At 43.2% G+C, this 26,779-nt stretch overlaps 1 protein-coding gene across 4 annotated transcripts in view; it reads left to right on the forward strand.

The window, feature by feature from the left end:
- The window catches only part of fer (fer (fps/fes related) tyrosine kinase), a 284,400-nt gene that overhangs the window by 211,834 nt on the left and 45,787 nt on the right, over nt 1-26,779 (forward strand). Inside the window, exon 18 of one of the 4 annotated variants that reach the window (XM_067982931.1) lies at nt 15,074-15,147. The exons of the other annotated variants lie outside the window; for them this stretch is intronic. Within the exon in view, the coding sequence (XP_067839032.1) occupies nt 15,074-15,080 (7 nt within the window). The 3' untranslated portion in view covers nt 15,081-15,147. Of the gene's footprint in view, nt 1-15,073; nt 15,148-26,779 lie in introns of those variants that run through there. 4 annotated transcript variants of the gene reach the window in all.

Below are 26,779 nucleotides of genomic sequence, written 5' to 3' on the forward strand. Positions count from 1 at the left end.
GATGCACTAGAGACCTTGGGTGCAAAAGGAGGACAGAAGGAGGGACAACCTTTATCCGGAGTTGGGGGGAGGACAAGAGGCCCTCCAGACATTTACTCAAAAGACAGTGGGAGGCAGCGGGGGACGAAGTCAATGCCAGGCACACAGCATCATGAACATGGATGCAGTGCAGGAAGAAGTTCAATGCTTTGACATGAGTGGTCAAGGTGAGTGAGGTCAACTGTCAAGTGGCGTCTTCTACCAACTGCACCACGCTTTACACCCCCATCCCCCACATACCAACAAATTCTTTCCATCAGTACTCAACTCTTCCAATCAGATGCTTCCTCTCACCCTTACACATTACCACCGTTTCAAGCTGCCCTCACACAACTCACAGGTCACACACACTGGCAGCTATTCAACCATGTCAGGCACATCACTCAGGCACACATCCTGCTTACTTGCAGGAGAAGGTGGTGCATATCAAGAGGCAGCAAGTGGCTGTGGCATTTAGCCCCTCGAGCCTGTACCACCATTCAATGAGATCATGGTGCACCTGTGCCCTAACTCCATATACCCGTCTTAGCCCCATATCCCTAATGCCCTTGGTTCACAGAAATCTATCAATCTGAGATTTAACATTCACAAGAGAACTAGCATCAACTGCCATCTGCAGAAGAGCGTTCCAAACATCTCTCACCCTTTGCATGTAGAAGCATTTCCTAACTTCACTCCTGCACGTCCTGGCTCTAAATGTTAGGCTATGTCCCCTCGTCCTCGTATTCAAGTGTAGGAGACCTCCAAAAACAGTTACGAATGTCTCAGCAGCCAGAGGCAATAATCCAGCCACTAACCTGTAAATCCTGCATGCCCCCTTTAAATAGCGCCGGTGCGGGGGTTTCCAGGCACTCTAAGACACATTCAGATGGTCGGGGTTAAGACTGTGTGTTGAGTTGAGTGTTAAGTTCCCAAAATGGTATCTATCACTTTACATCATTGTTGCACACTGATTGAAGTCATTTTCTCCCTACTTTACATGATTCCAGCGTTTGTTATCTGCGCCTGCGCAAGCTCATATACCAAGATCTGGCGCACGTCACGCAGGAAACGTGCGTGCGCATCCAAGACGCCATCTTGGATGTCGGAGAGGCCGTGTTGCACCGAAACAACAGGCGCTACATGGCCCAATTTAGCACCCGTCAAGTCACGTAAGGCTTCCACTTTACCATATGTTAGCATCTCTTATACACTGCTGACTGGCGTAAGATGGTGGGTATAAGCTGTGAAGATTTTGAATGCCAGGTTACTGATTGAGTTCTTATGAGTTGGGCTCAAGCTAAAGTTTATTGTTTTATGTCAGTTTGGCTACTTGGGAAGGAGAAGCGAGTGAGGGGGGAAAAAAGTGGTGATCCGAAAGGAGAAATAGAACGGCGCCAAATGCAGTAAATAGTTCCTATAAACATTTTTTCACAAATGTGCTACTATCAAGATGATGAATGATGAAAAGCTATGTTATTTTTTTTAAATTACGGACAACTGAAAAAAATCTTGTTTCTACAATGTAAGAACCTAAGAACATAAGAAATAGGAGCAGAAGTAGACCATACGACCCCTTGAGCCTGCTCCGTCATTCAATAAGAACAGGGATGATCTTCTACCTCAACTCCACTTTCCCGCCCTATCCCCATATCCCTTGATTCCCTTAGTGTCCAAAGATCCATCGATCTCAGTCTTGAATATATTCAATGACTAAAGCATCCACAGCCCTCTGGGGTAGACAATTCCAAAGATTCACAACCCTCTGAGTGAAGAAATTTTTCCTCATCTCGGTCCTAAATGGCCGACCCCTTATCTTGAGACTGTGACCTCTGATTCTCGAGTCTCTCGCCAGTGGAAAGAGCCTCTTAACGCTCTAAGAATTTTGTACATTTTAATGAGATCATCTCTCATTCTTCTAAACTCCAGAGAATAAAGATCCATTCTACTCAATCTCTCCTCGTAGGACAACCCTCATGCCAGGAATCAATCTAGTGATCCTGCGTTGCATCCCCAAAGGCAAGTATATCCTTCCTTAGGTAAGGAGACCAAAACTGTACACAGTACTCCAGGTGTGGTCTCACTAGAGCCCTATATAATTGTACCAAGACCTTCCTAATTACTTGCTGTACCTGCATGTTAACTTTCTGTGATTTGTGTTCAAGGACACCCAAATCCCTCTGACTACCAACATTTCTTAGTCTCTCACCTTTTAAAAAAAAATTCTGCTTTTCTATTTTTCCTACCAAAGTGGATAATTTCACATTTCCCCACATTATCTTCCGCATTGTCTGCCAGCTTCTCCCCCACTCATTTAACCTGTCTATATCTCTTTGCAGCCTCTTCACGTTCTCCTCACAGCTTACTTTCCCACCTAGATTTGCATTGTCAGCAAACTTGGATACATTATACTCTGTTCCTTCATCTAAGTCATTGATATATATTGTAAACAGCTGAGGCCCAAGCACCGATCCTTGCGGCACCCCACTAGTTACAACCTGCCAACCTGAAAATGACCCCTTTATTCCTACTCTTTTTTTTGTCTGTTAACCAATCCTCAATTCATGCTAATATAATACCCCCAATCCCAAGAGCCCTAATCTTGTGTAACAACCTCTTGTGTGGCACCTTATTGAATGCCTTTTGAAAATCCAAATATACTACATCCACTGGTTTCCCCTTATCTACCCTGCTAGTTATACCCTCAAAAATCTCTTAATAGATTTGTCAAACACAATTTCCCTTTCATAAAAACCTGTTGACTCTGCCTAATCGTATTATGATTTTCTAAGTGCCCTGTTACTACATCCTTAATAATAGATTCTGGCATTTTCCCTACTACTGATATCAGGCTAACTGGCCCATAGTCCTGTTTTCTCTCTCCCTCTTTTCTTGAATAGTGGGGTTACTCTTGCCACCTTCCAATCCACAGGGATCATTCAAGAATCTAGGGAATTCTGAACGATCAAAACCAATGCATCCACTATCTCTGCAGCCACCTCTTTAAAACCCTGGGATGTAGGCCATCAGGTCCAGGGGATTTGTCGGCTATTAGTCCCATTAATTTCTCTAGTACTTTTTTCTTTACTAATATTAATTACTTTAAGTTCCTCACTCTGATTAGACCCTTGGTTCCCCATTATTTCTGGTATGTTTTTTATGTCTTCAACTGTGAAGACAGATATAAAATATTTGTTTAACATCTCTGGCATTTCCTTATTCCCCATTATAATTTCTCCTGTCTCTGCCTCTAAGGGACCCACGTTTACTTTTGCCACTCCCTTTTTACATACTTGTAGAAGCTCTTACAATCTGTTTTTATATTTCTTGCTGGTTTACTCTCGTATTCAATTTTCTCTCTCTTTATCAATTTATTGGTCAACCTTTGCTGATTTCTAAAGCCCTCCCAATCCTCAGCCTTACTACTCTTCTTGGCAACATTATAAGCCTCTTCTTTTAATTTAATGCTATCCTTAACTTCTCTAGTTAGCCATGGTTGGATCACTCTTTCCTTTAATTTTAAAAGGAAAGTGATCTTTTACACAAATGCCACGGATTTTACAGTAGGTAAAGCAAAGAACAAAGAAGTCTTAAAAATACGATTAAGGAAAATTGTAGGTGTGAAATAGCAGCCAGATAAGTAAATGTTCAAGAAATTGGTGCGGTAAACAGAAACGAGGGTGAAAAAAACACCTCCCCCTAATCCGTAGAGCCTCCATTCAATCTCGGGCACACACAAGAAGGCATAGATTCCAAGATAATAAATAAGTAGTCTTTGTCAACAACAACTTGCATGTATTGAGCACCTTTAACGTAGTAAAATGTCCCAAGGCGCTTCGTAGGATCGTAACGAGACAAAAATTGACAACGAACCAAAGAAGGAGACATTAGGATCGGTGACCAAAAGCTTAATCAAAGAGATAGGTTCTAAGGAGTGTCTTACAGTAGCAGATAGAGGGGGTGTGATTTAGGGAGGGAGCTCCAGAGCTTAAGGCCTAGATGGCTGAAGGCACTGCAGCGAATGGTGAAGCGAAGGAAGTGGGCGATCCACAAGAGGCCAGAGTTGGAGGAATGCAGAGTTCATGGAGGGTTATAGGGCCGGAGGAGGTTACAGAGATAGGGAGGGCGAAATCATGGAGGGATTTGAACACAAAGATAAGAATTTTATAGTTGAGGTATTGCTGGACCAGGAGCATACAGCTACATGAATGGGACTTGGCATGACTTAGGATACGGGCAGCAGAGTTTTGGATGAGCTCAAGTTTGTGGAGGATGGATGATGGGAGTCCAGCCAGGAGAACAGTGAAGTCTGGAGGTAACAAAAGGGTTTCAGCAGTAGATGGGCTGAGGCAGGGGTGCAGACGGCCGATAGTACGGAGCTTGAAGTATGCAGTCTTTGTGATGGAGAGGATATGTGGTCGGAAGCTCAGCTCAGGGTCAACTGGGATGCCAAGGTTGCAAACGGACTGGTTCAGCCTGAGACAATGGCCAGAGAGGGGGATGGAATCAGTGGCTAGGGAACAGAGTTTGTGGCTCGAGCAGAAAACAATGGTTTCAGTCTTCCCAATGTTTAATTGGAGGAAATTTTGGCTCATCTAGGTCTAGATGTCAGACAAGCAGTCTGACAACACAGAGGCTGTGGAGGGGTCGAGGGAGGTGGTGGTGAGGTAGAGCTGGGTATCGTCAGCATAAATGTGGAACCTAACGTGTTTTCAGCTGAGGTCGCCGAGAGGCAGCATGTAAATGAGAAACAGGAGGTCTTTGTCATGGTTTATTCCCCTTTGTGGGGTAATATTTTTTGTACATGTAAAAAATGATACCCTATAACGATCATTTTGCTGGGCTATGTAAGGGGCCTAACGCCTGTTTCATGCGGCTGCTAGACAAACAAAGCTGAAGTTTATCTAATTTCTTGGATGAGCTAAATAAACCGCTCCACTTCTCTTCCTTTAAACGCTCTTCAAAATTCATCTCTTTAACCAAGCCTTTGGTCAACCCTTCTAAAATCTCCTTCTTTGGCTTGGTGTCCCTTATTTTGTTTATACCCCAGTGAAGCACTTTGGGACATTTTTATTATGTTAAAGGCACTATATTAATAGTGGTGGTGGGGAAAGTTTTAGAGACAGTAATCTGGGACAAAATAAATTGGAACTTGGAAAAGTATGGGCTAATAAATGAAAGTCAGCACGGATTTGTTAAAGGAAAACCGCATTTGACTAACTTGATTAAGTTCTTTGATGAAGTAACGGAGAGGGTTGATGAGGGTAGTGCAGTTGATATGTATATGAACTTTCAAAAGGCACGTGATAAAGTACTACATAATAGACTTGTTAGCAAAATTAAAGCCCATGGGATTAAAGGGACAGTGGCAGCGTGGATACAAAATTGGCTAGGGGACAGAAAGCAGAGAGTAGTGGTGAATGGTTGTTTTTCTGACTGGAGGGAAGTATACAGTGGTGTTCCCCAGGGGTCATTATTAGGACCAATGCTCCTTTTGATATATATTAATGATCTGGACTTGGGTACAGAGGTTATCATTTCAAAGTTTGCAAATAACATGAAACTTGTAGTAAACAATGTGGAGGTTAGTAATAGACTTCAGGAGGACATAGACAGACTGGTGAAATGGGCAGACACATGGCAGATGAAATTTAATGCAGAGAAGTGTGATTTGATGCATTTTGGTAGGAAGAATGAGGAGAGGCAATATAAAATAAATGGTACAATTTTAAAGGGACTGCAGGAACAGAGAGACCTGGGGGTGCACATACACAAATCTTTGAAGGTGGCAGGACAAATTGAGGAGGCTGTTTTTTAAAAAAAGCATATGGGACCCTGGGCTTTATTAATAGAGGTATAGAATACAGAAGCAAGTAAGTTATGCTAAACCTTCATAAAACACTGGTTAGGCCTCAGCTAGATTATTGTGTTCAATTCTGGGCACCACACTTCAGCAAAGATGTTAAGGCCTTAGAGAGGGTGCAGAAGAGATTTACTAGAATGGGGCCAGGATTGAGGAACTTCAGATATGTGGAGAGATTGAAGAAGCTGGGATTGTTCTCCTTAGAACAGAGAATGTTAAGGGGAGATTTGATGGAGTTGTTCAAAATCATGAACAGTTTTGACAGCGTAAATAAGGAGAAACTGTTTCCAGTGGCAGAAGGGTCAGTAACCAGAGGACCGATGTTCCTATGACACAGATTTAAGGTGATCAGCAAAAGCGCCAGAGGTAACACAAGGAAACTTATTTTTCCACAGCGAGTTGTAATGATCTGGATTGCACTGCCTGAAAGGATGGTGGAAGCAGTTTCAGTAGTAACTTTCAAAAGGGAATTTTTTTTTATTCATTCATGGTATGCAGGCGTCGCTGGCAAGGCCAGAATTAATTGCCCATCCCTAATTGACCTTGAGAAGGTAGTGGTGAGCCGCCTTCTTGAACCGCTGCTGTCCGTGTGGTGAAGGTTCTCCCACAGTGATGTTAGGTAGGGAGTTCCAGGATTTTGATCCAGCGACGATGAAGGAACGGCGATATATTTCCAAGTCAGGATGGTGTGTGACTTGGAGAGGAACATATAGGTGGTGGTGTTCTCATGCACCTGCTGCCCTTGTCCTTCTAGGTGGTAGAGGTCGCGGGTTTGGGAGGTGCTGTAGAAGAAGCCTTGGTGAGTTGCTGCAGTACATCCTGTATATGTTACACAATGCAGCCACAGTGCACCGGTGGTGAAGGGAGTGAGTGTTTAGAGTGGTGGATGGGGTGCCAATCAAGCGGGCTGCTTTGTCCTGGATGGTGTCGAGCTTCTTGAGTGTTGTTGGAGCTGCACTCATCCAGGCAAGTGGAGAGTATTGCATTACAGTCCTGACTTGTGCCTGGTAGATGGTGGAAAGGCTTTGGGGAGTCAGGTGGTGAGTCACTCGCCGCAGAATACCCAGCCTCTGACCTGCTCTTGTAGCCACAGTATTTATGTGGCTGGTCCAGTTAAGTTTCTGGTCAATGGTGACCCCCAGGATGTTGCTGGTGGGGATATCGGCAATGGTAATGTCATTGAATGTCATGGGGAGGTGGTTAGAATCTCTCTTGTTGGAGATGGTCATTGCCGGGCAGTTGTCTGGTACGAATGTTACTTGCCACTTATCAGCCCAAGCCTGAATGTTGTCCAGGTCTTGTTGCATGCGGGCGCAGACGGCTTCATTATCTGAGGGGTTGCGAATGGAACTGAGCATTGTGCAATCATCAGCAGACATCCCCACTTCTGACCTTATGATGGAGGGAAGGTCATTGATGAAGCAGCTGAAGATGATTGGGCCTAGGACACTGCCCTGAGGAACTCCTGCAGCGATGTTTGGATAATTGTGTAAATACTTGAAGGGAAAACATTTTCAGGGCTATGAGGAAAGAGCAGGGGAATGGGACTAATTGGACAGCTCTTTCAAAGAGCCGGCACAGGCTTGGTCGGCCAGATGGCCGCCTTCTTTGCTGTACTTACGATGATACTATGATACCGGGTACGGTAGAATAGTGGTTATGTTACTGGACTAGTAATCCGGAGTCATGAGTTCAAATCCCGCCACGGCAGCTGGGGAATTTAAATTCAATTATTTAAATTCAATTAATTGAATAAAATCTGGATTTAAAATACCAGCATCAGTAATGGTGGCCATGAAACGATCGGATTGTCGTAAAAACCCATCGGGTTCACTAATGTCCTTTAGGGAAGGAAACCTGCCGTCCTTACCCGGTCTGGCCTATATGTGACTCCAGACCCACAGCATTGTGGTTGATTCTTAATTGCCCTCTGAAATGGCCTAGCAAGCCACTCAGTTGTAAAATTTCGCTTAAAAAAGTCATAATAGGAATAAAACTGGACGGACCACTCGGCACCGGACACAACAAAGGCAAACCAAGCCCAGTCGACCCTGCAAAGTCCTCCTCACTAACATCTGGGGACTTGTTGGGAGAGCTGTCCCACAGACTAGTCAAGCTTCAGCCTGACATAGCCATACTCACAGAATCATACCTTTCAGTCCCAGACTCTTCCATCACAATCCCTGGGTATGTCCTGTCCCAGCGGCAGGACAGACCCACCAGAGGTGGCGGTACAGTGATATACAGTCAGGAGGGAATGGCCCTGGGAGTCCTCAACATTGACTCTGGACCCCATGAAATCTCATGGCATCAGGTCAGACATGGGCAAGGAAACCTCCTGCTGATTACCACCTACCACCCTCCCTCAGCTGATGAATCAGTCCTCCTCCATGTTGAACACCACTTGGAGGAAGCACTGAGGGTAGCAAGGGCACAGAATGTACTCTGGATGGGGGTCTTCGATGCCCATCACCAAGAGTGGCTCGGTAGCACCACTACTGACCGAGCTGGCCGAGTCCTGAAGGACATAGCTGCCAGACTGGGCCTGCAGCAGGTGGTGAGCGAACCAACACGAGGGAAAAACTTACTTGACCTCATCCTCACCAATCTACCTGTCGCAAATGCATCTGTCCATGACAGTATTGGTAGGAGTGACCACCGCACAGTCCTCGTGGAGATGAAATCCCGTCTTCGCACTGAGGACACCATCCAACGTGTTGTGTGGCACTACCACCGTGCCAAATGGGATAGATTCAGAACAGATCGAGCAGCTCAAAACTGGGCATCCATGAGGCGCTGTGGGCCATCAGCAGCAGCAGAATTGTATTCCAGCACAATCTGTAACCTCATGGCCCAGCATATTCCTCACTCTACCATTACCAACAAGCCAGGGGATCAACCCTGGTTCAATGAGGAGTGTAGAAGAGCATGCCAGGAGCAGCACCAGGCATACCTAAAAATGAGGTGCCAACCTGGTGAAGCTACAAATCAGGACTACATGCATGCTAAACAGCGGAAGCAACATACTATAGACAGAGCTAAGCGATTCCACAACCAACGGATCAGATCAAAGCTTTGCAGTCCTGCCACATTCAGTCGTGAATGGTGGTGGACAATTAAACAACTAACGGGAGGAGGAGGCTCTGCGAACATCCCCATCCTCAATGATGGCGGAGTCCAGCACGTGAGTGCAAAAGACAAGGCTGAAGCGTTTGCAACCATCTTCAGCCAGAAGTGCCGAGTCGATGATCCATCTCGGCCTCCTCCCGATATCCCCACCATCACGGAAGCCAGTCTTCAGCCAATTCGATTCACTCCACGTGATATCAAGAAACGGCTGAGTGCACTGGATACAGCAAAGGCTATGGGCCCCGACAGCATCCCAGCTGTATTGCTGAAGACATGTGCTGCAGAACGAGCTGCGCCACTAGCCAAACTGTTCCAGTACAGCTCAACACTGGCATCTACCCAACAATGTGGAAAATTGCCCAGGTATGTCCTGTCCACAAAAAGCAGGACAAATCCAATCCGGCCAATTACCGACCCATCAGTCTACTCTCAATCATCAGCAAAGTGATGGAAGGTGTCATCGACAATGCTATCAGGCGGCACTTACTCACCAATAACCTGCTCACCGATGCTCAGTTTGGGTTCCGCCAGGACCACTCAGCTCCAGACCTCATTACACCCTATGTCCAAACATGGACAAAAGAGCTGAATTCCAGAGGTGAGGTGAGAGTGACTGCCCTTGGCATCAAGGCAGCATTTGACCGAGTGTGGCACCAAGGAGCCCTGGTAAAATTGAAGTCAATGGGAATCGAGGGGAACACTCTCCAGTGGCTGGAGTCATACCTAGCACAAAGGAAGATGGTAGTGGTTGTTGGAGGCCAATCATCTCTGCCCCAGGGCATTGCTGCAGGAGTTCCTCAGGGCAGTGTCCTAGGCCCAACCATCTTCAGCTGCTTCATCAATGACCTTCCCTCCATCATAAGGTCAGAAATGGGGATGTTCGCTGATGATTGCACCGTGTTCAGTTCCATTCCCAACCCCTCAAATAATGAAGCAGGCCGAGCCCGCATGCAGCAAGACCCGGACAGCATCCAGGCTTGGGCTGATAAGTGGCAAGTAACATTTGCGCCAGACAAGTGCCAGGCAATGACCATCTCCAACAAGAGAGAGTCTAACCACCTCCCCTTGACATTCAACGGCATTACCATCGCCGAATCCCCCACCATCAACATCCTGCGGGTCACCATTGACCAGAAACTTAACTGGACCAGCCATATAAATACTGTGGCTACAAGAGCAGGTCAGAGGCTGGGTATTCTGCGGCGAGTGACTCACCTCCTGACTCCCAAAGCCTTTCCACCATCTACAAGGCACAAGTCAGGAGTGTGATGGAATACTCTCCACTTGCTTGGATGAGTGCAGCTCCAACAACATTCAAGAAGCTCGACACCATCCAGGACAAAGCAGCCCTGCTTGATTGGCACCCCATCCACCACCCTAAACATTCACTCCCTTCACCACCGGCGCACTGTGGCTGAAGCGTGTACCATCCACAGGATGCAGTGCAGCAACTCGCCAAGGCTTCTTCGACAGCACCTCCCAAACCCGCGACCTCTGCCACCTAGAAGGATAAGAGCAGCAGGTACATGGGAGTAACACCACCTGCACGTTCCCCTCCAAGTCACACACCATCCCGACTTGGAAATATATCGCCGTTCCTTCATCGTCAAAATCCTGGAACTCCCTTCCTAACAACACTGTGGAAGCACCTTCACCATATGGACTGCAGCGGTTTAAGTAGGCGGCTCACCACCACCTTCTCAAGGGCAATTAGGGATGGGCAATAAATGCCGGCCTCGCCAGCGACGCCCACATCCCATGAACGAATATTTAAAAAATGCAAGTTTTGTGAAATATTTGCCTATTTAATGCACAGCAGCAAAGCATGAGGCCATTTTTAACCCAGTAAAAAAAAATTACAAATAAGTTAATTTTGGGTTCACATATCAAAAATGTATAGCTTCTGTATCTTGGGAGATGATGTCCACTAATGGGAACTGCTGGGAAACAGTTCAAAGAAAGTGTTGTAAAAATTATGGGAAAATTGTAACAGTTTTGTTCAAGGAGCTTTTGATGAAGCTCCACAGGAGATACTTTACATAAAACTAAAAGCCACAAGAATCAAGGGTGGAACATGAAACTGGATGAATAACCATTTACTGTGAAACATAAGGATGATTTTGTGCTTCCAAAAGGGAGTGGCATTCACAAAGGAGCGTATCCTGTGAAATCATGACTGGACAGCCTGTGATTTTCTGTCCTTAGTGGCACAAAAATTGGGAAATAAGTAAAGCCAGAAGGTGCTGCAAATCATTTGCAAGGAGATTTAAATTGGTTATGCAATTCAGCAGACACGTGAAGGATGAAATTGAACACTGATTACAAACAGGTTGAAACAATTTGGAACATAAGTATATAATGAATGGAATTGAATTAGCACAGAGGAACCTGGGAATAATAGTTGACAAATAGCTTTCAGTCTGGAAAATGAAGCCAGAACAGTTGAATATGTGTCTACTAAGGTAATGCTAAAGCTTCACAATGCAATGATCAGACCACACTGATTGGCTTTGGACACCGTGCCACAAAAAAAGAAATAGTTCCATTGAAAAGGGCATGTAAAAAAGCAACAAGATTAATCCCAAGTATAAAAGGTATGAGCTTTGAGGAGAAATGAAAGAAATCTCAGCTTTGCAGTCTAGAAAGAAGGGTATGGAGGAATTAAATGGTGTAGATCATGTAAACCCAGATTATTACTTCAAAGTGAAGCCAGACAGCAATATCAGAGGACAAGTAGAATTGAGTGAAAAGTAAATTGACTGTGATAAATGTTTGAAATAATCTACAAACCAAGTTGATAAAGGCAAAAACATTGAGGTTATTCAAAGTACAATCAGATGCTGTGATGGGAAAGTTAATGTATTAGAGGATGCATTTCATTGGGACAAATGCATTTTCTCAGCCCTAATTTCTAATGTTTTTATAAAGGATATGTTAAACCCTATTTATTGCAACAGAAAAATTTCCATATTGTGTTACAGAATTGACCGTTCAGGAATTAAATACGCTTTCAGTCAAATCTGCAACCATTGTGGCAATATCTTATCAGCTTTCAGTGCTGAAGGAATATGAGTTCTCATTTGACTTCAAGGAGACTCTTGAAATGAACAACTACTGTACAAAGCTGCAACTTCATGAATCATTCAGCTGGTTGTATTAGTTTAGTCTTAATGTTTTCAGAAATGAAAACTCTATTTGGATGAGTTTTTGAGCAGTTTCAAGTGCTGCACTGTTGACATCTTTGATAAACCATTGATGCTGAAATGATTTGATAAATTTTCAGTGACAGTGTTCATGTTACAAATTTTGGATCTGCTGTGGTACTGGTCACTGATGTAAGCAATTCAACTGTCCTATAGTCAGGAATGTCCCTGTTCTGCCCAATATCTGGTTATATTAAGGTATAACTTGTAGCCGTAACAATCGTACCCCCTTGTAATCTGAACTGGATATCGCGTCTTCCATATGTGCCTTCACATGCACCTCTGCAATCCTTCAGTCGGACTGAAAACACTTAAGTGACATCAAACCACATATGAATGTCAGTTATTTTAATTTAAAGAACATAGAGTGACAAGGCTTCAAATTTCTATTCATTATTAAGAAAAAAAAACCATTCTCCACTATCCCACATTAGTGGGATATCCTAACTTTTTCTTGGTCAGCTTTCTGGTTGTGACCAGCGTGGAGCTGAAGGTAATTGACTTGTTCCTTGCTAGATTGGACTTCCTTCCTAGACCTAACTGGCCTGATTGACAACTTTGTGTGTGTCATTTTGTCTTTTTTCTCCATGTATTTTTAAGAAGTGGAGAGGACTGTCCCTCTGACTTCTTCCCCATTCAGCGATTCACTAGTAGTCTTGTTAATAAAACTAACTACCTCCCTCCCTCCCCTGCCTTGGGATGTGGGTCTCAAGAAATCACCTCCTGCTATTCTGAAAATAGTTGGAGAACATTCTGGCTTAGAGTCTGGGATGAGTCAAATGGCCCTCATTGTCTCAGTTTGAAGTAGGCTGAGAGCCAGGACATTACGGAAACTGTTCTGTCCAGGTTCAAATGCCTGGCTCGTTAACAAATAAACTTTCCTTTTCTACTGTGTACAATACCCTGAAAGTCAGTTTGGATTTTTAATACTTATTTAAGATGTCTAAAAAGATTTCTTTATATTAGGTTTGCCCCCTCCCACAGGATCAACTTAATTTTGCTCTCTGACATATAGGGCAGTATCACCTCTTTTTCTGTCCGCTCTGTCTTTTCTGAACAATCTGAAAGTTAAACTCATTTCTATTCTCTGGATTTAGTCATGGTTCTGTTATTCCCACTACATCATTGTTCCCTATTACCACCACAGCCCCCATTTCTGGCATCTTATTTCTAATGCTACTAGCATTCATTATTGTTTTACCACATTTCATGTGCCTCAGTGTCTATTGGCCAGGGATATGAAGTACCTCCTTTAATAGAATTAAATCATTAAAGGGATGTTCTGTGATCAAAGCCTATATTGGCCTTCTCCTCAAAGCAAAATCTCATCTCCTTGAAGACATTTTTTATTTAATTATTTATAAGCAAAGAAATTACCAACATTACTAAGGGTGGAGCTTTGAAATATGATATTTCCTTATTCAGCCTTTTTATCCCCCAACACCACTTAATATTTACTGATTACAGGAGAATAGTGCGAGACGGAGGAATGCTTGCAGATGAGTTAAGAAATCACCCAATATTCAAACCAGAAGGTGCTAGTTGGACTCCCAGTCTGCACTGAGTTAGCTACTTTCAGCTGTTGTGGTGCTCGAGGGCTAGGGAGGGGTAAATCCACCAGAATTCTCAGTGAAGATCACTAAACAATGACTCTGGTAGAAAATGTGTTGGTGTGGGTGTTGGGCAAAAACAACAATAAGCTTGCCCCTTATGGTCAGATAGTTTGCCAACAGTCACCAAACATATATGCCAACCATATATGTTTCACATGGACAGTCAGGATTTTCAAGTCAGTGTCCACTTCTCTGGTCCTGACTCCACATTGAGCACTGACTTCACTGACCCTTCTATGTTGCTACCAGCTCCTATCTGCTACTGCTGCAGTGAATTGAGCACCACTTCATGCTGTGGGCAGGCATTCTTGCCGTAGTTTTGCGAGATCAGAAATTCCTGCCTTCAGTGTTCATTATCGATCAAGCCTTTGGCCATGCAGCAGCAGTTAATCCTAAGGAGCAGCGATGGGGGGAGGTGGAGAGTTGGGAATAATGCTCAGTGGGACCAGGAGAGTCACTGAGGTGGAGAGGGGAAGAAGAATGGAAGCATGAAGTGGGAGATGCAGCATGAACTGAGATGGGGGGTGAATGGTGCCAATTTGAATTTAGGAGGAAGAAAGAAAAGTGTTAGTGTGAACTGGAACCTGGGAAGGAGGACGTGAATGCTGATGTAAATTTGGGATGGAGGGGAAGAAAGTGGTAGTAGAAATTGAGGGCGGAGCAGAAAGAGTGCTAGCATAAATTGGTGGCTGGGGATTAAGAGTGCGACCTGAACTGAGGAGGTAAGAGTACTTTTCTGAAATGGGATAGGAAAAGAGTGCTTCCATGTCACTGTGACAACAATATAAACAATATTAAAAGAATTTAACAAAGGGATTTAGCAACAAAACGTAGCCACAATAGCCTGCAATTTTTTCCAGAGTTCTCTGTTATACAAGCAGTTTATTATTTAGTGTATGCAGGCTTAGCGTCCTAGAGCATTGTCATCACCAGTATGCAAAGCGCTTAGGCCACCAGATAGTTTAGTCAGTGGGAATGATTCAATGACGTGGGCCATTGTTTGTATTTGTCCACAAGGACATTTGCTGTTGTTAAGAAGGCCCCATAGGTGAAGATTTGAGGTGCACTGTCCCTATCTAGTTCGAAAGCGGCCAACTACGACAATGCCAGTTGAATCCTGGTTGACAGTCTGTAGGATCGGTGATGATATGTGATTGATAAGAGCATCTGCTACCCACTCTACACACCAGCACGTTGATAAAGAAATGTCAAAGGAATTTTTCTGAAAGCAATTTTTTTCAGTGAAGGTGGTAATGGCGAGTTCTTGGTCACAAGTGCTGCGGCAACGGCGGAAACCAGCTTGGCCTGGGCTCAGCGCAGCATTGACTACCGGAGGTATATGCTGGAGGACCAATCACTAGAGCATCTTATAGCAAACACTCAGGAGAAAGATTGGTTGGTAGCTCACTGGATGTTATTTATATGGACTTCCAGAAAGCATTCGACAAGGTGGATGGGCTGATCGAAATGGCGTAATTTATTGTCCAGTTTTGTATAATTAGGGTAAATAACCGTGTAGTGAAGATGCATCGTTTTCATCCAATGTCAGTCATTCTCTCAAATATATTGTAATTTTTTAACAAAAGTCACCTTAATTGTTAATTGTAGTCATGATGTAGTGTTCTGATTTGCACTTTCAATACGAGTAGCAACATGTATTGTAATGCAGACTGCTGCCAGAACAGGCTTGTGTCAATGCAGGTTGGAACTACTGAAAATATAATGCTGACAGATTTCTTTGCTCTATTTTTGTACTCTTGATAATCCCTTCCCTAAAACCCCTCCGCTGAGAAAGTGGACAGTTGAGCAACAGAAGCTATCATTTATATAGCACCATTAATGTAAAAAAATGTCCCAACATGTTTCATAGCAGAAAAATAAATAAGCGAATAGGTACCAAACCAGGAAGGGAGAGAGTTGGAGGGGTGGACAAAACCTTCCTTAAACAGATAGGTTTTGGGAAGCTTTTTAAAAGTGGAGAGAGAGGCGAAAGGGTTTAGGCTGGGAAGTCCACCAGCAGGGCTAAGGTAGCTGAAAGCTCAGCCACTAGAGATGGAACAAAGGGAGGGGAGATGACCACATCGTTGAGGGGTACAGGGCTGGAGGAGATTGGAGAGATATGGGTGGTGTAAGGCCACAGAAAGATTTGAAGGAAAGGATGTGGATTTTAAATTTAATTTGTTGAGAGACAAGTAGCCAGTATAGCTCAGCGAGAACGTGGGCATGTGGAACTTAGTGAGGAACAGATACAGGCAGGTTATGGACAAGTTGGAGTTTATGGAAGGGTCAGCAAGAGAAACAAGAGAGTAATCAATTTTGGGGATGACAGGTGTACGTAGAGGTATCAGTAGCGGTAGGCCTCAGGTGGGGGTGGAGGCAGGCGATACTGTGTAGGTGGAAATAGGCAATCCTGGTGATGAAAAGAATCTGTGATTGAAGAGTTGATCTGAATGCTGAGGTTTGGCATGGTCTTGTTCAGCTTGAGCGAGTAGCTAGGGAGGCCGATGGAGTCAGTGGTAATGGAATTGATGTTTGCAGTGGGGGCTAAAAATGATAGTTTTAATATTCTCAATGTTGAACTGGAGGAAGTTACAGTTCATCCATGACCTGATATTGGGCTAGCAATCGGATAGCATAAAGGTGCTCGAGGGGTTTAGAGAAGTGATGCAAGCGTAAACGTAGGTGTTATCATCATACGTATGGAAGCTGACTGGGTGCTGATGGATGATGTCATAGAGGGACAGCGTATAAGTACACAAGAGAAGGGATAGATCCTTGGGGGCTCCTGATATAATTATGTGAGGGAACGAAGAGAAACCACTGTTGCAAATGCACTAGCAATGTTTGAATAAATGTAAGGAATCTTACAACACCAGGTTATAGTCCAACAGTTTTATTTGAAAATCACAAGCTTTCGGAGATTATCTCCTTCGTCAGGTGAGTGAGTGAATGAGAGGTTCTCAAATCGCATATCTTATATTAGGCTGGGACACGATCACACCAATCAAAGGTGTCGTTGGTGTTCAGACAGGTTAGCCACGGAAAACAGTGCATCCCAGTATACTGAATACACAATGGGTCAGATTACAAAGCCAGGGAGAGAAAGAGACCCGAAAGGCAGAGAGAGAGAATGTCCAGTTGTATTAAAAACAGATAACTTTTTTTTCCTGCTGGTGGGGTTACGTGTAGCGTGACATGAACCCAAGATCCTGGTTGAGGCCGTCCTCATGGGTGCGGAACTTGGCTATTAATTTCTGCTCGACGATTTTGCGTTGTCGTGTGTCTCGAAGGCCGCCTTGGAGAACGCTTACCCGAAGATCGGTGGCTGAATGTCCTTGACTGCTAAAGTGTTCCCCAACTGGGAGGCAACCCTCCTATCTGGCGATTGTTGCGCGGTGTCCGTTCATCCGTTGTCGCAGTGTCTGCATGGTCTCGCCAGTGTACCATGCTCCGGGGCATCCTTTCCTGCAACGTATGAGGTAGACAACGATCTTCGGGTAAGCGTTCTCCAAGGCGGCCTTCGAGACACACGACAACGCAAAATTGTCGAGCAGAAATTGATAGCCAAGTTCCGCACCCATGAGGACGGCCTCAACCGGGATCTTGGGTTCATGTCACGCTACACGTAACCCCACCAGCAGGAAAAAAAAGTTATCTGTTTTTAATACAACTGGACATTCTCTCTCTCTCTCTGCCTTTCGGGTCTCTTTTTCTCTCTGGCTTTGTAATCTGACCCATTGTGTATTCAGTATATTGGGATGTACTGTTTTCCGTGGCTAACCTGTCTGAACACCAATGACACCTTTGATTGGTGTGATCGTGTCCCAGCCTAATATAAGATATGCGATTTGAGAACCTCTCATTCACTCACTCACCTGACGAAGGAGATAATCTCCGAAAGCTTGTGATTTTCAAATAAAACTGTTGGGACTATAACCTGGTGTTGGAAGATTCCTTACATTTGTCCACCCCAGTCCATCACCGGCATCTCCACATCAATGTTTGAATAGGTAGCAATGGAACCATGGAAGGGCTATCCATGTGGGGAGCTGGACATTGGAGGAGAGGCAATAGAGGTGGTAGACATGGCTAACTGTCAAAAGCTGCAGAGAAATCAAGGAGGGATAAAACACCATGGTCACAGTCACAAAGGATGTTATTCATTGCTGTGGGAAAGGATTGGACGGATTTAAACAGGGAGTTTTGGGAAAGGTGGGCACGGAGCTGCGAGCTTTCGCCTATGCTGTCAAGTGAGATGGGCATATCGGTTGACTGAATTAAAATGCAGTTTCATCCTCCAATTGTTTCATCTTTTAATTTCCCGAGTATAATACAATTGATTGTGTACATTTCTATACTGCTTGTGGAACTTGGAAGATTCCCAGAGCTCTTTGGTGATTGTCCGTTTTATAGCTCTGAATAATTTTTTTTATTCGTTCATGGGATGTGGGCGTCGCTGGTGAGGCCGACATTTATTGCCCATCCCTAATTAATTTAAGAACATAAGAACATAAGAAATAGGAGCAGGAGTAGGCCAATCGGCCCCTCGAGCCTGCTCCGCCATTCAATAAGATCATGGCTGATCTGATCCTAACCTCAAATCTAAATTCATGTCCAATTTCCTGCCCGCTCCCCGTAACCCCTAATTCCCTTTACTTCTAGGAAACTGTCTATTTCTGTTTTAAATTTATTTAATGATGTGGCTTCCACAGCTTCCTGGGGCAGCAAATTCCACAGACCTACTACCCTCTGAGTGAAGAAGTTTCTCCTCATCTCAGTTTTGAAAGAGCAACCCCTTATTCTAAGATTATGCCCCCTAGTTCTAGTTTCACCCATCCTTGGGAACATCCTTACCGCATCCACCCGATCAAGCCCCTTCACAATCTTATATGTTTCAAAAAGATCGCCTCTCATTCTTCTGAACTCCAATGAGTAGAGTCCCAATCTACTCAACCTCTCCTCATATGTCCGCCCCCTCATCCCCGGGATTAACCGAGTGAACCTTCTTTGTACTGCCTCGAGAGCAAGTATGTCTTTTCTTAAGTATGGAGACCAAAACTCTATGCAGTATTCCAGGTGCGGTCTCACCAATACCTTTATATAGCTGCAGCAATACCTCCCTGTTTTTATATTCTATCCCCCGAGCAACAAAAGCCAACATTCCGTTGGCCTTCTTTATCACCTGCTGCACCTGCTTACTAACTTTTTGATTTTCTTGCACTAGGACCCCCCGATCCCTTTGTACTGCAGTACTTTCCAGTTTTTCGCCATTAAGATAATAACTTGCTTTCTGATTTTTCCTGCCAAGTGCATAACCTCACATTTTCCAAATCTCCGCCCACTCACCCAGCCTGTCTATATCCCCTTGTAGGTTTTTTATGTCCTCCTCACTCTCTACTTTCCCTCCCATCTTTGTATCATCTGCAAACTTTGATATGTTACACTCGGTCCCCTCCTCTAAATCATTAATGTAGATTGTAAAGAGCTGGGGACCCAGCACCGACCCCTGCGGAACACCACTGGCCACTGGTTGCCAGTCTGAGAATGAACCATCTATCCCAACTCTCTGCTTCCTGTTAGATAACCAATCCTCCACCCATGCCAGAATATTACCCCCGATCCAGTGATTCTTTATCTTGAGCAATAATCTTTTATGTGGCACCTTGTCGAATGCCTTCTGGAAGTCCGAATACACTACGTCCACTGGTTCCCCTTTATCCACCCTGTACATTATGTCCTCAAAGAACTCAAGCAAATTTGTCAGACATGATTTCCCCTTCATAAAGCCATGCTGACTTTGTCCTATTAAATTATGTTTATCCAAATGTTCCACTACTGTCTCCTTAATAATAGACTCCAAAATTTTACCCACCACAGATGTTAGGCTAACTGGTCTACAATTTCCAGCCTTCTGCCTACTACCCTTTTTAAATAAGGGTGTTACATTAGCAGTTTTCCAATCTGCCGGGACCTTTGCCGAGTCCAGAGAATTTTGGAAAATTATTACCAAAGCATCCACAATCCCTACTGCCACTTCCCTCAAGACCCTCGGATGTAAGCCATCAGGTCCAGGGGATTTATCTGCCTTGAGTCCCATTAATTTACCGAGTACCAATTCCTTAGTAATTTTAATCGTATTTAGTTCCTCCCCCCCCCCCCCCAGAGCCCCCTGTTTGTCCAGTGCTGGGATATTCTTAGTGTCCTCTACTGTAAAGACTGAAACAAAATATTTGTTCAGCATTTTTGCCATCTCCATGTTTCCCACCATTAATTTCCCAGTCTCATCCTCTAAGGGACCTACGTTTGCCTTAGCCACCCTTTTTCTTTTTATATAACTATAGAAACTCTTGCTATCTGTTTTTATATTTTTTGCTAATTTATTTTCATAATCCATCTTCCCTTTCTTAATCAATCCTTTAGTTCCTTTTTGCTGTCTTTTGAAGACTTCCCAATCTTCTATCCTCCCACTAAGTTTGGCTCCCTTATATGTCCTTGTTTTTAGTCGGATACTATCCTTAATTTCTTTACTTAGCCACGGATGGCTGACATTTCTTTTACACCCTTTTTTCCTCAGTGGAATATTTTTTTTTTGAAAGTTGTAAAATAACTCCTTAAATGAACACCACTGTTCATGTACCATCTTACCCTTTAATCTATTTTCCCAGTCCACTTTAATCAATTCCGCTCTCATACCATCATAGTCTCCTTTATTCAAGCTCAGTACGCTTGTTTGAGAACCAACCTTCTCACCCTCTAATTGGATATGGAATGTAACCATGTTATGGTCACTCATTCCAAGGGGATCCTTAACTAGGACATTATTAATTAATCCTGGCTCATTGCACAGGACCAGGTCCAAGGTTGCTTGCCCCCTTGTAGGATCAGTAACATACTGCTCAAGAAATCCATCCCTAATACACTCAATAAACTCTTCCTCAAGGCTGCCCTGCCCAATTTGATTTGTCCAGTTAATATGATAGTTAAAATCCCCCATAATTATAGCTGTTCCCTTATTACATGCCCTGACTATTTCCTGATTAATACTTCTTCCAGCAGAGTTGCAACTATTAGGAGGCCTATATACTACGCCCACTAGTTTTTTCCCCTTATTATTCCTTATCTCTACCCAAACTGTTTCATTATCCTGATCCTTTGTCCCAATATCATTTCTCTGTATTACAGTGATTCCTTCCTTTATTAACATAGCCACCCCACCTCCCCTTCCTTCCTGCCTGTCCTTCCTGATTGTTAAATACCCTGGCATATTTAATTCCCAGTCGTTGTCACCCTGCAGCCATGTTTCTGTAATGGCCACAAGATCATACCCATACATAGTTATTTGTGCCGTTAACTCGTCCAATTTGTTACGAATGCTACGTGCATTCAGATAAAGAACTTTCAAATATGTTTTGTGACACTTAGTTCCTGGGAAAAGAGGAACTACAAGAACCAATCCTGACTCAAAGAAGTACACCTCCCATTGGCATTGTGTTGGTGCTGGCTGTGCTATTTCACAGTAGAAACCTTAAAAGAGGAACACTAGAAATCCAATGGGGGAGGGGGAATATAAATACAAAATTTTATGAAAGAGTTTATGAAAAATTTGCACCATCATTAATATTTTATACAAGTATATTAAAATACTTTATATTGTGATATAACTGTCATCATAATTGAGCAAATACAATTTAAAATGTGCCACTTTCATTGACCTGTTCATGAAAAATAACAAGTTTAGTACATTTTGCATTAATTTATATTCAGCCGCTCCTGATTCACGGCTTCAATCACACTTTACATACTGGCAATGGAGTGCATTTAAAAATATAATTTGAATAATCAAAAGTACTGAAATAATATGATTTCTACAGCAAAGACAAATGGTGTGCCTCAGCTTAATCTTGTTTTCAACTTCCTCCTGTCACATCATTTGATCATTTATTTATGGAACATGTCCGATCCGGTACATTCACTGTAACTGCTTTCTAAATAAAGTTCCAATCTCAGAAGATGGATGTAATCACCAAGTCTATCGGAAGGTATTTGCTTACTACATATCATCACAAACTTAGCAATCTGGAACTTTCTTAAACTAAAGTTGTAGCTGTCCAAATATGCCTTGCTCGACAACAAGATGGACAACATTAACTGGGTCTACAATCACGTCTCTATACTAGTAAGGCTTCACATTAACTTTTCACTGTATTTTGCTATTGGTAATCATTATGGAGCAACATGTAAACACAGGTGCGATAATCCAAGAAATATCAATGCAGTTAATTTCTGTTACCACGTGGTCTGGTCAATTTGACCATGAATATTCAGTTATTACCTTCTTGCAGTACAACAATCAGCAGCACTACTTCAGAAGCTGCATTATAAAATAAATGATGTAGCATTGCTACTGAACAGTTTTTCTGATCACAAGCTGGCTCTGTTCAATCTACCCATACAGTCCATAAAAGCACTTCACCAGTCACACGTTTTTGTTGAGGTTAAACTCGCAATGTTGTTTTTTACCTTTCTTCCCATATACTTCATTCTATTTCACAGACAAAGCAACATTCAGATAATGAAACAGTCCATAATAGATTAAAGTTAATAACAATGAAAATACTGTTACTGTCTTTTGATTTCTGCATTATTGTGTAACATCCATTGTGATTTTCTCCAATAAAATGCAGTCTGTTCATTAACTATTCTGGGTGATTGGTTTCAAACTCAAGTTCCATCAGTTATGTTCCCTGCAGTGCTTTAATTAAAGTCCACATATACAAACACAAATCCATCCACATTCAAAAATTCTGTGTAACTTTAGTATCATCACTTCTTTTTGCTTTACTGATACGTTTTGTATATATAACTGTGTGTATATCAGTGTATGTGTCAGTGAATATGTATGGAAGATTTTGCTTGAGTGGGGCATCGTGCGGAATGCCCTATTAGTTAGACTTCATCGTGCACGTTTAGGTTTTGATTTTTTTTGCCCACAAAATTTCTGGAATTGCGAGCTGATAATGGCGCAGCGAGGGCCACAGAGCATCTGGGACCTTGGTGAACAACAGGACCAACTGTCTATCTCCTTAACCAATGAGATTTAAGGATTGAGAAATAAACAGAGGAAGGACTGAGAAGGAGGGTGAATTAGAGTGGGTGAATTCAATGTCAAATCAGGTACAGAAAGGAAAAGTAAGAAAAAAAATTTAAATTTAAAATTTGTCATTTTTAAAATCTCTTAAAGCAATTCGCAACCTGAAGGAATGAGACTCCACACTTTCAACTGTTCACTTTCTGGGCCAGAGAGGTTGATTGGCAATCATTAGCAATTATCACATTGTTAAGTGTACTTTCGCTGTTAATTACTGAACTTAACTGTCCGTGGCGAGTTTAATGGGCAATTACTGTGCAAATGCAGCATCTTCATGAAAATCACAGGGAGGTTAAACGCAAGATGCCATTTTCACAAAGCTAATGGCGGAGCGGCACAAATCGCCCAGCAACTTGTGGCGATTCGCAATTCACGGGGTATCTCTTCCTCGCTACAAGTTGTTGGCTGATTTGCGCATTAATAACTACGTGCATCATGCAGATGTAATTTTTTAAGCAAAATCTGAAAAAATATCGGCATTCATCTGCTCCACGATTTTCAGTAATTTTGGCTGCATCAGGTCATACACCAATTTCAGTTGATCTCCACTGACATTACTCGTAGATCTCTTTATATCTCTATTCTGTAGATCTCTCTCTTCCCTTCTTTCTCCAGATCACACTTTCCTTGGATCAATCACTTCCTTTCTCTCTGGAACAATCTCTCTCTGACACACAGTAAGCAATTACCAAATTAGTGCGTTAAGTAACTAAGACAGGATTCCCAGCTCAGTCCTGGGAAAACACAATTCTAAAACTTCTGATGGGGAGGCAGAGCTGCCAACTCTGGTTGGAGGCATTTCTGGAGGTTTGATCACGTGATGTTTTGACCATATGACATCTGACTGCATGGCGCCTGACCACGTGACGTCTGGAAATGTTATTGCATTTAGCTTATAAATTGTATTTAAAGTAACTTTGCTTATGGTTTTGTGCCAGCAGCTGTTGTGAGAGAAGGTCCGGGAATAAGAAGACCACCCGCGAGCAGGCAAAGAGGGGAAACTGAGGGTGGGGGAGGGATTCACAGGGAAAATCAGAGGTGGGAGGAACTTTGGTTCCACCATTAACTAATAGTGACACACTGAAATTGTGCCAATAATTAATAGTAATAGTGGTAATACTCAGATTCCCCTCATAACCAACAGTAATAGAGTATCTCACTGATAGTCTCAATGTAGTAATAGGTGTAACAAGTAATCTATAATCCGCTGATGTTCACCCTGAAAATACAGCCAGAATCTCCCTGCACTGCACTGGACATCACACATCAAAAGCGGGCGGCACAGACAGACCTGAACCAAACCAAGAGATCACACAAAGGCCAGTGGGCTCTGTGTTTAGGGCACTTCTCACAGGGCACATTGTCTGAAACTCAGCTCAGCACCAACATTTCTAAACCACTCCCTAGGCTTCGACTCAATAAAGGAGAGTTTTCATAGAATGATAGAAATTAAAGCACAGGAGAAGGATATTTGGCCCCCTATGCCAGTGCTGGCGCTATCTTATGTTATCCCCAGTCTCCCAAACCCCATTCCCATCTCCCTCGCTTCCCCCGACCCCCATTCTCCCTCTCCACAAGCTCCCCTCCAACTCTCGAGCCCCCTTTTCGACTCTCGAGCCCCCTTTTCGATTCTCGAGCCCCCAACTCCCGATTGTTCCTGGCAGACCAGCCAGTCCAGCCTTTCTGTGGCAGCAGCCGGTGATGTCACGAACGGGGTGGGGATTGGTGCCAAGATTTCCTGAGCCATTAGGAGCGGCACCCAGGAGATCCATGCCCCATTGTTGGAGACTCCCATGTAATCCAGGAAGTTTGACAACCCTATTGGGAGGGGTTGCATTCATGAAGGCTTGCAGCTTTCATTCTCCTTCACCCCCACCCCACCTCACCAAAAATACTACCACACCCCAGCACCTCTCCCCAATCTTCCCAGGTCCCAAGACCCCTCTCATCAATCCTCATCGCTCCAGTACTTTTTCATTGGATGAATGTCCCCTTCCCCCCCAAAAATGCTCCCAGACATCAGCAACCCCTTCCCAGTAGCCACAAACTCAGATACACCGGCCCCCATTCGTCATAGATGTCATCTTATGCTCACTGACATTGGTCACTCCCGTAAGTGGTCTGAGTGTCTTTTATGGGAGTTGCCTGATATTGCTTTATATTTACGCAAACCAGGGATGGAACAATAGCATCCCCTTGTAATCTGAACTGGACAATCAAGTCTTTTGCATGAATACTGCTTCAATCTCTCTGAAGACAGATTGAGTTACCACTGGGTAACGTGAGGCCTCATACAAATCATTGAACAGTATTATTTCACAGTAAGGTGAACTTACAGACCAACAATTATGATCAGATTCTCCATGCAACTTATTTTCATGTATTGATACAAAATCGAAAAAACACCAGGACAGGAATATTGAACCATATAAAACAGAATGCATTATTCTTAATGTGCAGATACACATCCAGTGCACATTTCCTGTTCATTACACATTTTTGTCACATCTCAAGTGTTGGGGCAGAAATTGCTTCCAAAATAACAGAGGAGATCAACAGCGCTCTCCGTTTTTAATATCGAATTAAAGGAGCAAGTTCCCGCGTTTGCACATGTGCATTAAAACGCGAAAATCGTGAACTTGTTCCTGTTGGTTCGCCAGCGTTTTGACAGCTGCAAGTTAAAGGGCCATCGCATGCTACAATCATTGAAATCACTGAAAAATCACAAACTTGCTCATTTGCCCAGCTGGAACGTAACTAATTACGCCACAAAAGGTAAGCTTAAAAATACCAGGTCTAAACTAAGTTTTAAAAGTGTGATAATTCTTTATGACTGCCAAATAACTAAATAAATTTTAAAAATGTAGAGTATCATATTACTGTTTGTTTTAATAGTTTTTGGTCATTATTTTTTTTAAATTAAAAAATTTTTTTTTTACTTTTCCCTTCTGTCTCTTTAATTTAATTCAATTATTTCTTTGGGTTTTTATTAAAAAATTAAAAATTTTTGTTTACAATCACTTCCAGAATACTAACTTTAAATGAATGAAGTCTGCTTGCCTGCTTGTGGGCGTGACTTCGCTTCCTGACAGATTTTGTGGGTGTGTCTTCCATTCCCACAGACTGTTCCATGTGAATCATCTTACATTGCTGAGAGGTTGAATTAATAGCGCTCAATTTCTCAAAACTTCAAAATCAAGCAAGTCATCGCCACAGAGCCTACAGAAACTACATTCATTGTTTTAATTCGCAGGAGCTGTGGAGAGCGTTGCCATACTGCTCAATGCAATTTCTGGCCTATTATTAGAATTTCTGTGCCACACTTCAAAGAAAAGTGTTAAGAAGCAAGAAAACTTGCCAGATGCACACAATACCAGAGCATGGGTGTGTGTATGAACTTATCAAATGTTTACTTGCCCATAGTAGACTCCTAGTTAACCTCTATATGAACCTAGTGTTTACTTAACAGTAATTAGATTTGCATAGCTTGGGGAGTGGGGCTCCGAGCGTGTTCCTTTGTCACTGACCTCAACGCGAGAGAGCTGAGCATCACGCTATACAGATACCAGTCTGAGACCAGTAAGATATACTCTGGAAGGAGAGTGAGAAAGAAATGGCGGGGTTTTGGTATATCAAGGGGAATATTATCATTGTCCAGCTCTGAACAAATAAATAACACCCGAGTTGATACTGTCACATCTTTATATTTGTGGAATAGATGGTAATAGGTGATCTGGAACAGGAAAGATGGCAAGAGAAGAAAACAAAAGATTGCTTCACAGCGTCTATTTACATCTAAAGCAAT

Source organism: Heptranchias perlo, chromosome 4, assembly GCF_035084215.1.
Source record: "Heptranchias perlo isolate sHepPer1 chromosome 4, sHepPer1.hap1, whole genome shotgun sequence".
Taxonomy (NCBI): Eukaryota; Metazoa; Chordata; class Chondrichthyes; order Hexanchiformes; family Hexanchidae; genus Heptranchias; species Heptranchias perlo.